General features: G+C 31.0%; 1 protein-coding gene across 1 annotated transcript; it reads right to left on the reverse strand.

Moving 5' to 3' along the window:
• Nucleotides 1-1,559: 1,559 nt before the first annotated feature.
• On the reverse strand, nt 1,560-12,161 carry LOC129909602 (uncharacterized). The gene is made up of 9 exons (XM_055986676.1): nt 11,845-12,161; nt 11,257-11,470; nt 10,689-11,199; nt 6,416-6,707; nt 5,825-6,353; nt 4,870-5,765; nt 3,213-3,473; nt 2,625-3,159; nt 1,560-2,567 (listed from the first exon to the last, which is right to left on the reverse strand). Exons 1-9 carry the CDS (start codon nt 12,159-12,161, stop codon nt 1,560-1,562), a joined length of 4,563 nt encoding a protein of 1,520 aa, XP_055842651.1.
• Between the last annotated feature and the right edge of the window lie 745 nt (nt 12,162-12,906).

Below are 12,906 nucleotides of genomic sequence, written 5' to 3' on the forward strand. Positions count from 1 at the left end.
TACAAAAGCAAATTTTAGGAGGGGAAAGGGTGATGTTTTATTGTTTTGGTTTACCATGAACCAAAAAAGTGCAAATTAAACCCAAGCACAAAAAATATTTTTATTTTTGTCGACCTGTGTTATTGTTAATTCGAATACCTATACATTTCCGTCGCTTAGTATTCTGATTTTCACAATTGAACTGTTTGAGGTTTGCAGTATATTATTCATATTTGGAATAAGATGCTGTGTCAATATTATTTTTTTTTTTTAAGTTTTTAATTTTTATTGCACTGAAATTTGTACCTAAATTTTAAGTGTTGAATCAATGTTAAACTTAGATTACATCCATTTGAAGGGCTTTGAAAGGAAAAAAATACAAAAAAAGCAAAAAATAAACATGAAAAAGTGTAATTTTTGTTTAAAAAATGCTTCGTAATTCGCAAGCGACCGCAACATAATAATACAGGAACATACAGAAATAGCTTCCATCTAAACTAAAAACTGTTAAAAACGACGAAAATTATTGGAAATTATTTGTATTTTGACCCAAGAATTTATTTTCGAAATATCTCGATTGCTACCACTGAATTCATACACACACGAATTAACCTGAATCGATGTGTCTCTGCTCTGATACAAAAAAAAAAGTTCTTAAAACTATCGCAGTTCTACAAAATGGCAAACCGACTTTATCTTAAAACTTTTTTTCAAAAAATTATTTATAAAAAGTTAATTTTTTTGATTTTTTTTTTGAAAATGCATCTGCATATTTTTTTGCAGCTCAATTTCATCTTAAGAGTTTTTTATTTCAGTCGAAGAAAGAATTTTATTTTTTTGTTTTTGTTTTTTTTTTTTTATTTTCAAATAAAAATATGAAATTTGTATAAGAGTTTTAAAAATTTGAGTACTTTGAATTCTAAGAGCAAGTAAGTGCAACCCAGCCCCAGTGCATTTTATTTTTATACAAGCATGGACTTTGAAGAAAAATCCTTCGGACCCCGTTTGAATTGATGGTAATTTGGAGAAGAAGATAAAAACGGGTTGTTCAAGGAAATTAACCTAGCCAAACAAGTAAAGGTGCAGCAACCCAGGTGACAGTGCAGTAGAAGACGAAGCGACGACGTGGTAAAAGGTGGCACATGCAAGTAAAAGGAAGAGGAACTCAATCAACATGGAGTGTGAAACTGAAATCATCTTGCATATTTTTCGGATTTGCGGGTCGTAATCTCAAGGGGTCGTATGCAAAAGAAAAAGCTTTAGCTCTTTTCTAACTTTATAGAACATTTTCTTGAAATCGATCTTCTGGTATCTCAAGAAAATGTTTTTTCCATACGATCCAATATCTCGGAACAACTTGTTGTACAGAAAAGTATAGGCAAGTAGGTACCTTTCTTATTGGAATTAGGTATATTGGAAATTAGATGAAAAAGGGTTATACAAAGATGTTAAGATGAAATTTACTTTGAAGGTAATTTTAGTGCCTGAATAAAGCAAAAGTAAAAAAAAACAAATTTATTTTATTTAAAATAAGTGTATTATATCAATGAATCTTAATTTTTTTTAATAAGAATATAATATCAATCAAATATTTTCTGTAACATTCTATTATAAACTGATAGTATTTCTAAACAAAACACCACCAAAGAAACACCAATCAATAAACCACAAATACTATATAAAGCCGATAACCGTGCATTATGCAGTGGCACCTTCGCACTTTCTCTCATTAAAAATGTTTTAATTATTTCTTTTTCACTTTTTGTAGCTCGAATGCTTAATTGTGATAATATTCCTGCTGCAGCAAAATCTTTCAACTTTTTATTAAAAGCTGACAAGTAAATCGAATGTTTTCGCATAACCATAACTAAATGAAAATTGTTAAAAATTTCTGGCACAACAAGAAGTTCAGATTGGCGGTTTCTAACGTTTTTCTTTAAATGATAAAAGAATCTATCTTGTAAAACTAATGTTGTATATCTTTTTTCCGATCTTTCCAACATTTTAAGTAAATTTTTATATTCTTTTGTTTGGATATTTATAAGCTCTTTGGGATAGTGTTTATACACTTTAGAACCCTCTGGCGTAAGTAAAAGCGTGTAGTTCAATTTAATGAGATCATCAATTCCTGAAGGAGTCCGATCAAATTTATCCTTACGAAAAGCATCATATAGAAATCCTTGATAAGCACTCCTCAAGATGAGGGTAAGAAGAAGTAATTGAAACAAAATGTATCTGGCGAAATTTCTACGTGGTATTCGATTAACTGCATATCCAAGAAAAACTGCCAACAAATTCGTCACTGGATTGTGATTTTCTTTTCCGAAGATAAATTGATAAACTTTTAGCCTTAGCATTTTTAAAACTGATGCTAAGAACATGATAAGTAAAAGAAACCCCAGCACAAGAATCCACAATTGAATTGTAAAAGGCTTGGCAAGACGACCCAATGAACTTAATACACTTTTTCCCCGAGCAACAAATATAAACGTAGACGAATGATATCCAACAGTTGGCGAAAAAATATGTCGGAGACCATTTGAACTCCAAAAGGCCCCAACAGCAATATCGGCTTCAAGATCATGCAACTGAAAAATCAAAAAGTTTTATTTTTAAATCAATCATGCGGAAAGTTATAAAATAACCTGTTTAAAACATCCATATGTTTGATTCGCTCTAAAAGCATAACTTCGTTGTTCTGAGAAAGGTAACAAATCAATTGTGAAGTTCATTGTTAAGGCTAGAATTTTCAACAAATATCCTTCCAAACCGGATATGTTTTCCCAGTCTCCCTTCGGCTCAGGATGACTTGTGTTTCCAGCAAACACGAAATATGGAGGATAAGAACGAGCTGCAATCCTAATTGGACATTTGTGAAAGTTTTTCAGCTTCTTTGGGAAAACTTTTTCAAGCTTGTCAAAGCCTTCATTGAAATTGTACAAAAGCCTTGGACGAAAACCATGACAATTGGACTCCCAAAATAGGTAGTAGGTGAACATTTGGACACTTTTTTCGGTTGGATGATCAATTATTATGTTAACATCGATTACGTCAAAGTTATAGCATAGTTTGAATATTTCTTCCATCACTTTGTAAAAATCTGATTTTGGGTTTGTTAAAATTATCAGAAAACGAAAGTGTCGCTCGAAGGTAGTGTTCTTAAAAAATTGATAGAGTTCCCTATGAAAAGAACTATCAAAATACTGTACAGTACACGTTCAGTATTTTCTTACCTAAATGCATCTGGAGAGTCCACAATGAAGACGTAGTACTTTAACGGTTGACTATAGTAATCAGGTGGGGAAAACTGAACTGCAGTTTTTCCTTTAAGATTCTGAAGTATGAAGTCCAATAAATGAGTATTTGTGTTTTCTGTTTCAGGTGTTTTACTATGTTCGGCCAATGCAATAGTTGATGTCAAATTGCTTAGATGTTCTCGGATAATATAAAGAACCACCTCGGCTATGGCATTATTATTTGACATTGAAGCAGCACTTTGTTTTATTGAGGCAAAAATCCATAGAAGAACTAAGAACTTCACCTTAGCCATTAGTTAAGTTAACTCTGAAGAACTTTACACGTTTAACAGTTAATACCCAATAAGGTATCATTATCCATACAATAATAAATAAGCTTACTCGTTTGTTTGAATAGTTTTCACTTAACGTATGATGAGCTTATTTTTATAAAATCAACAAATGTTGACATGGTATTGGTAGTATTATAACCAAATTAAATCTTTTGCTTAGGATTTCCATTACATTAATTACTTTTCAAGTTGGAAGTATTAGTCGGAAAGTCGGAAAGTCGGCCTTTGAGTTACTGAAACTAAAAAAATAGGGTTAGGTTAGGTTAGGTTAGGTTAGGTTAGGTTAGATTAGGTTAGGTTAGGTTAGGTTAGGTTAGGTTAGGTTAGGTTAGGTTAGGTTAGGTTAGGTTAGGTTAGGTTAGGTTAGGTTAGGTTAGGTTAGGTTAGGTTAGGTTAGGTTAGGTTAGGTTAGGTTAGGTTAGGTTAGGTTAGGTTAGGTTAGGTTAGGTTAGGTTAGGTTAGGTTAGGTTAGGTTAGGTTAGGTTAGGTTAGGTTAGGTTAGGTTAGGTTAGGTTAGGTTAGGTTAGGTTAGGTTAGGTTAGGTTAGGTTAGGTTAGGTTAGGTTAGGTTAGGTTAGGTTAGGTTAGCTTAGGTTAGGTTAGGTTAGGTTAGGTTAGGTAAGGTTAGGTCAGGTTCGGTGTTCCGGTGGCTTTTACGTTTTCACAAACTATAGAAATATTTCAGATCTTCACACATTCAGATTCTTTAAGTTGACATCGTAGCGACATCTAAGGCAGAGGCGACAACGGGCGCGGTGGCATTAAAAAAGTAGACAATAGCTATGCTGTTTCTATAAAAATATAATTCACATCTAGTTATAACAAAAATATTTAAAAGGGATCCAATGAAGTCGATAAAGAATTGAGTTCTGATCCGATTTTTACCGGACCTTCGGAGGTTGTGCTGATGTTGTTTTAGGATTGATTTGGAAGTAGTTTTGAAATAGATTGCGTGTGTTTTGTTTTAAGAAGTTATACTGTGACCGTTCGAGCAAAGTTAAAGATTGATTTAAAAGCTTTTTGCAGGTCGTATTGCTTTCCTTTTAAAGTCATAAATATGTTAATAAATAATTAAAATTATAATTCAGTCTTTGTTTTCAAATTATTTATTGAATTATATTTCTTGTTCTGAAAATATTTTTTAAGAAATCATTACTTTTGCGTTATATAATACAAAATCCTTACATAATTCAACGAAATATTCTATGCAATCTTCTGTCATAAACTGAAAGCATTTCCAAACAAAATATGAACATCGAAATACCTATCAATATACCGCAAATAGCGTACAAAGCGATTAACCGCTTATTACGAAGAGGAACCTTGTCTCGTTGTTGCATTAAATATTTACCCAATAATGGATCCCAACTTGTAAACTGAGTACCCAATTTTGCCATCATTCCAATAGCAGCTAACTCTTTTATTTTTTTATTAAAACCCGACAAATAAATCGAATGTTTCGGTAAAAACATAACAAATTGATAATTGTTAATGTTTTCAGGTATAACTGTAATCTCAGTTCCGTTTCTCAAGCTTGTTTGGAAATAATAAAGCAAAGTGTCTGCCATACCGACTGTTGCAAATTTGCCTTCTAATTCTTCCAAAATTTTAAGCTTTGAATCGTACGAAGTACTTTCAACGACAATAATTCGGTCATTTGGAAAATCCAAATAAAAAAGCTGCGAGGCCCCTGGAGGAAGTAAAAGTGTGTAATTCCATTTAAGAAGATCTCTAAATCCTGATGGAGCTTGAGCAAATCTATCCTTACGAAAAGCGTCGTACAAAGATCCTTGATAAGCATTGCGCAAGACAAGAGTGAGAAGAAGGAATTGTAAGAAAATATATCTGGCGAAATTGCGACGAGGTGTTTGACGTATTGGATAGCCAAGGAAAATTGCAATAAAATTTGTCACTGGATTTTGATCCTGTTCTCCAAAGACAAATTTATGAACGTTTCGTTTGACCATTTTCAAAACTATCAGAAAGAGTATGGTAAGGACGAAAAAACTTGATACAAGACACCAAACTTCAGTGGAAAATGGTTTGGCAAGACGACGAAGTGAGTTGATCATGTATTTTCCTCGAACCACAAACAAAAGCGATGATGTATGATATGAGTAGGTTGGAGAAAAAAGCCATCTTTCATCATTTGAATCAATAAAACCGCCAACAGCAATATCTGCTACGCCTTTTTCCAACTGCAAAAGCATTAGTTTCATTCAAAATGGATTCAAGTTATTTTGAGTTATAAAATTACCTCTTGCAAACAACCATAAGATTGGTTGTCTTTAACATAGCTCCGTTCATATTGAAACGGTTGCAAATCAATCGTAAAGTTTAATGTTTCGGCTAGAAACTTTAACAAAGTTCCTTCAATACCAGACATATTTTCCCAATCTCCTATCGATTCTGGATGACTTGTGTTCCCAACAAATGTGAAATATGGAGGATAACTACGGGCTGCAACCTTAAATGGACATCCGTGAAAATTTGTGAGCTTTCTTGGAAAAATAGTTCCGAAATTCTCAAAGCCTTCATTGAAATTGTACATAAGTATTGGTACACAACGACGACACATTTCTTCAGAGAACAAATAATAAGTGAACATATGGACACCTTTTGTTGGGTGAGCTGTTAAGATGTTTGCATCAATGACGTCAAAATTATAGCAAAGTATAAAAATTTCTTCCATCACAGTGTAAAAATCTGATTTTGGATTTGTTAGTATTATTAAGAAACGAAAGTGTCGTTCATAGGGAGTGTCCGCAAATAATTGATAGAGATCCCTGCGAAAAAAAAAAAACATAGTAAGATCAGTGAATGCCATACATGTTGAAAACTTTCTCACTTGAATGCCTCTAGAGAGTCTATAATGAAGACGTAGTATTCCAAAGGTTGATTTGAATAGCCGCCTAGGTAAAATTGAACAGAAGTTTTTCCTTGAAGGTTCTGAAGAATGAAGTTCAGCAGACGAGTATTTGTGTCTGCAGTTTCAGAAGTTTTACTTTTCTCAGCCAATACAATAGTTGATGTCAAATTGCTTAGACGTTCACGGATTATATAGAGTGCCACTTCCGATAATGATTTATTATCCAAACTTAAAACCGAACTCTGGGCTATAAGGACGATAAATAACAAAACTAGTGGACAATTCACGTTAGCCATTACAAGTTAACTGAAGAAAAAAACGCTACGTAACAAATTTAAAGAACTGGAGAAATTTTTCTTAATTGATTAGCTAATAGACAGTTCTTCAATTACGGAACTAGATATGCTTATTATCATAATCGATAAAAGTTGACATATGACAGGCATCTTTTTAACGAATGTTATCATCGATTTCATTTAATTTGCTTAGGCTTTAAATTTTTGTCAATTTCAATTATTATAATTACTTTCCTTTAATTTGTAAATACCATTGAAGCTATTAATAGCCTTTGTTTAGGTAAGGGAATTAATAAGGAAAGAAAGCAAACCTCTTCTAAGAGGAGTCTTGCATTACACTGGTTAACAAGGGTTCTGTTGCCGAAACAAAAATATACTTTTCTGAAGGTAAAGTAAAAAAGATATCGGAAAGATTTAAACAGATTTAAAAAGGTGGAAAATAGTTCTTATAAAAACCGTTACTAAATATGCTCAAACAATTTACGTTCTATAAAAGAATAAGGCCCGAAGCACTGCATTTTCTAACGGTAATTATTTCAAAAACGGGAGCTGATTAATTTTTTCTGACTACGGATTCGAGTTCAGCACACTGAAAACCTTCAGAAAAGTATTTTTTTGTTCCGGCAACAAAAAAAAAAGTTTAATTTTGTTAACCAGTGTTATTATTACTAGTTAGTACCTACATATGACTCAGAAAAAAAAAATGAAAGTTATGGCGGTTTGTTTTCAGTTATACTTAACATTTTCTACCATTGCTAATTGCACTAGTCTGAATTTCTAAAATGTCAAAAATTTTATTAAAAAATATCATGACATTACCCATATCCCAGAAGTCGAAATTCCACCGTAAAAATTTCTGCTACAAATTGTTGTAATCAGCAGAAAAAAAAACATTTAGGTTGCTGTTTTAATAGCCAAAGCACAGTAGTCAAATTTTTTTGCTCGCTAGAGCAATTGGTTTATGAAAAAGAGTATGCAAATTGATCTTTAAACCAAAATCTCTATGTTTTCTGCATCACTTTTCTAAGAAAAAAACCATCACTTTTTAACATTTTGTATTGCTTTAAAAGGACTCGATTGGAGTAAGGTGGAAGAGCTCTGAAGAGACAGGATTAATTTTTGTATACTTTTAAAAAGTTTTGTAGAAGAAAAATTAAATAAAAAGAGCAGAATTTATTGTGAATAGCAATTATTTTTTTTTTAAGCAGATTTTCTGAAAAGATTTTAACTCATAGCTGAATTAAAAAAAAAATAATATGATCAACCGGGTTACTTATTCTTTCTTTCTTTCTTTTGAAAATTTAGATGGGAATTCCCATTCGGTAAAAAAACAGGTTTTTCAAAAAAAAAAAAAATAAAACAATGTGTGCCTAAAGTTTTTGAAAAATGTACTTATTACTGGTTTTGAGGATGCTTAACGCATTTGCATATTATACAATTTCATTGAAATCGGTTTGAATGGTTTACAAGTAGGTAAGTAAGTCAGAAAAAAATGAAACGGTCCTAAAGATTCTAGGTAATAGGGAAAATAACATCACCATTATTACATTTATAAAGAATATTCACTTTCTACTCAAATCATAAAAAAAAAAAAGAAATATCATAATAAACTGAAATTTAAAATTATTTAAATATGTCAAAGTTAAATTTTCACTATCAACCTAAAATTAAATAAAATGCACGACTGGGTAGCACGAACTTGCTCTTAGGATTGAAGTTGCTAAAATTTTTAGAACTTTTCATATAGAAATTTAGTAAATATTATTATAAAAACATGTATGTATATAAAAACAAAAAAATAAAAGAAAAAAAAAACATAAAAATCAAAATAATAAAACAGCATCTGAAATTGAATTGCCCAAAAAAAGTATCCAATTTCATTTGTTTTATTAAGACGTACACATTTTTAGAAAAAAAAAAGTATTCAAAATAGTTAGAGCCGTTTTTAAACAAAAATAATTTTTTATAAATGATATTTTGGAAAAAAAGTTTTAAAATAAAATTGGTATGCCATTTTGTAAATATCACTAATCAACCAATATTTCAAAAAAAAATTCAATAACCCGTTTTCGAAAATTTGATTATTGAAAAAAATTTTCAACATTTTTTTTTTAAATCAAAAAATTAATTTTTTCTTCAAAATAACTTTTGGCTTATATAAAAATTATATAAGTGCTTTTTTAAAAAAAGTTTCGTTGAAATCGAATAAGTAATTTCGGAGTAAATAAGATTTAATGATTTTCAAAAAAAAAAATACCTTGTCTTAAAACTTACACAACACTAGAGTTTTTTTTTAACAAAATGGTTGGAGCCATTTTCGAGCAAATTCAACTTTACTAAAATCGATATATGACAGGTACCGTTATTTTGTTTCCAAAAAAATTAATTCCAAGAACCCCTCTGAAGAGTCTCGAAAATCGATTGCTAGATACCTCTAGAATATACACACCAAATATGAGCTCTTTTTATTAATGGGAAGGTCCTCCGCTTTGCAATTTTCCATTTTTACATCAAGCTTCTACTAAAAAAAAATAATTTTTTTATTAATTGACTTTTTAGCAAATTTCTTTTCATATTCTTGTAGGAAATTGAACGCTCTACAAAAAAGGCCCTGTACACTTTTTTCGTTTATCTAACCGTTGGTTGAATAGATATTTGAGGTCCAAAAATCGAGAAAATCTTTCAAAATTAGTTTTTTGTTCTTAATTTTGCAACAAATTGAAAAATTATAATAATCAAACGCGCAAGACATATTCCCGTTGGAAATTGATTGCTCCACAAAAAAGGTTTTGTTAACTTGTTTCATTAATCTAACAATTCTAAAGATATTCGAGGTCAAAGTTAAAAAAAAATTATAAAAAAACCCTAACATACATACATTACATATATGCGAGTTTCGTTCAACTTTCGTGCGCTCTGAATTGCACGGCCGGCATGTGTAAATTTCTTTTAATTGAATAGAAACAATATGGACACATGAAGCATGGCAGAATCAATATAATTTTCACTTAATAAATTACTTCTAAATTATTGCAATAATTTAGAAGGATAAAAAGTCTATAAGAAAAATTTAGGTGGAAGAGTGTTGATTTTTTAAGGTTTAGATTACGCATGTGTGAGAAAGGTTTTATGACATCTGAGATCAATCTCGTTTCATTTACTACAGAAGCCAAGAATCTATGAAGTCTATAAGAATATTTTAGGCGAAAGGGTGCATAAAAAATCCACGATAAGTCACAAAAAATCAATGATTATATTGATTGGTGATTTTTGTACCATCAATTTATTAAAAATATGTTCTTTGCATTTTTAATAACCAACCCAATGCGAAGATTTTAATTGAAATTTTATTTGGAGTTATTTTTTGGTGCCTGAGTAAAGTTAAAGTTAAAATAGTAAATATTTTAATTTAATTTTTTTTTTCTAATATTTTATGAATTTTTGTCAATCAAATATTTTCTGTAACATTCTATTATTAACTGACAGCAATTCTAAACAAAACACCACTAAAGAAAGTCCAATCAATATACCACAAATACAATATAAAGCCGATAGCCGTGTATTGTGCAGTGGCACCCTTAACTTTTCTAGCATTAAATATGCTTTAGTTAATTTTTTGTAAGCAGTGTAGCTTGTAGCTTCATCGCTTAATTTTGCTAATATTCCTGCAGCAGAAAGTTCCTTTAGTTTTTTATTGAAAACTGATAAATAAATCGAATTTTTTGGCATAAACATAACTAAATGAAAATTGTTAAAAACCTTTGGCACAGCAAGTAGCTCAGTTCCGGGGTTTCTTAAATTTTTCAGTAAATAAAAAATGAAGCCATCTTGTAAAACTAGTGTTGTATATCTTTTTTCCGATCTTTCCAACATATTAAGTCTGTTCTCATAGTTCCTTGTTTCAACCATATTTGTCAGCTCTTTCGGATAGTGTTTATCTTTATATACTTTAGAACCCTCTGGAGTAAGTAAAAGCGTGTAGTTCAATTTAATAAGATCATCAATTCCTGAGGGAGTCCGATCAAAATTATCCTTTCGAAAAGCGTCATATAGAGATCCTTCATAAGCACTCCTCAAGACGAGACTAAGAAGAAGCATTTGAAATAAAATATATCTGGCGAAATTGCGACGTGGTGTTTGGCTAACTCCTTGTCCTAGAAAAACTGCCAACATATTCGTCACTGGATTGTGATTTTCTTTTCCGAAGATAAATTGATAAACTTTTAGCCTTAGCATTTTTAAAACTGATGCTAAGAACATGATAAGTAAAAGAAACCCCAGCACAAGAATCCACAATTGAATTGTAAAAGGCTTGGCAAGACGACCCAATGAACTTAATACACTTTTTCCCCGAGCAACAAATATAAACGTAGACGAATGATATCCAACAGTTGGCGAAAAAATATGTCGGAGACCATTTGAACTCCAAAAGGCCCCAACAGCAATATCGGCTTCAAGATCATGCAACTGCAAAATCAAAAAGTTTTATTTTTAAATCAATCATACGGAAAGTTATAAAATAACCTGTTTAAAACATCCATATGTTTGATTCGCTCTAAAAGCATAACTTCGTTGTTCTGAGAAAGGTAACAAATCAATTGTGAAGTTCATTGTTAAGGCTAGAATTTTCAACAAATATCCTTCCAAACCGGATATGTTTTCCCAGTCTCCCTTCGGCTCAGGATGACTTGTGTTTCCAGCAAACACGAAATATGGAGGATAAGAACGAGCTGCAATCCTAATTGGACAATTGTGAAAGTTTTTGAGCTTCTTCGGGAAAACTTTTTCAAGCTTGTCAAAGCCTTCATTGAAATTGTACAAAAGCCTTGGACGAAAACCATGACAATTGGACTCCCAAAATAGATAGTAGGTGAACATTTGGACACTTTTTTCGGTTGGATGATCAATTATTATATTAACATCGATTACGTCAAAGTTATAGCATAGTTTGAATATTTCTTCCATCACGTTGTAAAAATCTGATTTTGGGTTTGTTAAAATTATCAGAAAACGAAAGTGTCGCTCGAAGGTAGTGTTCTTAAAAAATTGATAGAGTTCCCTATGAAAAGAACTATCAAAATACTGTACAGTACACGTTCAGTATTTTCTTACCTAAATGCATCTGGAGAGTCCACAATGAAGACGTAGTACTTTAACGGTTGACTATAGTAATCAGGTGGGGAAAACTGAACTGCAGTTTTTCCTTTAAGATTCTGAAGTATGAAGTCCAATAAATGGGTATTTGTGTTTTCTGTTTCAGGTGTTTTACTATGTTCGGCTAACGCAATAGTTGATGTCAAATTGCTTAGATGTTCTCGGATAATATAAAGAACCACCTGGGCTATGGCATTATTATTTAACATTGAAGCCGCACTTTGTGTTATTGAGACCAAAATCCATAGAACGAAAAGACAATTCACCTTAGCCATTAGAAGTTAACTAAAGAACCTTACACCGTGTAAGTTACAAGTTTAACACTTAATACCCAATAAGGTGTCTATTTCTTTGTGATAAAACATTTGCTTATTACAACGAGATACTCGTCATGTTTGAATAGTTTTCACTTAAAGTAGGTAGGATGAACTTATTTTCATAATCAACAAATAATGTTGACAATTCCGAAGTCTTATAACACAATTATATCATCTGGTTTGCTATTTTGCTAAGGATTTCAATTACTTAAATTACTTTGCTATATTGCACAATGAGTCATAAATAATTTAGCTTATCCTTTCAAAAATACATTTGGGTTATTTTCAGTAAGCTAAATAGTATTTAAGGTCATTCTAATAAAAGAATATATTTAAATACCTAAAAAAGGATATGAGACGATGTCTCTTTTTAAGTATTTAAACTATAAAATCTGAAACTGGGAAGTGTTTTGTCAAGTCAAGTTATTAATTTTTAACTTTTTTGTTTGTCTATAGGTTTTGTAATTGTATTGAATTAAAAATGTGGAAGCTTTGATTGATATTAAGAAGGCTAATTATTAACGTTTTTGTTCTCAAAAATTTGAAATAGATGGCACTGTTTTGAACTTATAAAATAAATAATTATTATTTGCCTTGATTCACTAAGGACAGTTAATTTAAACGAAATCGTTGTTGCTTTTTTGAAGAAATACAAATTTTAGTTTAGTACCTAGATATTTTTGGAAAAAAAAATTAAAAACAA

Source organism: Episyrphus balteatus, chromosome 2 (assembly GCF_945859705.1).
Source record: "Episyrphus balteatus chromosome 2, idEpiBalt1.1, whole genome shotgun sequence".
NCBI lineage: Eukaryota > Metazoa > Arthropoda > Insecta > Diptera > Syrphidae > Episyrphus > Episyrphus balteatus.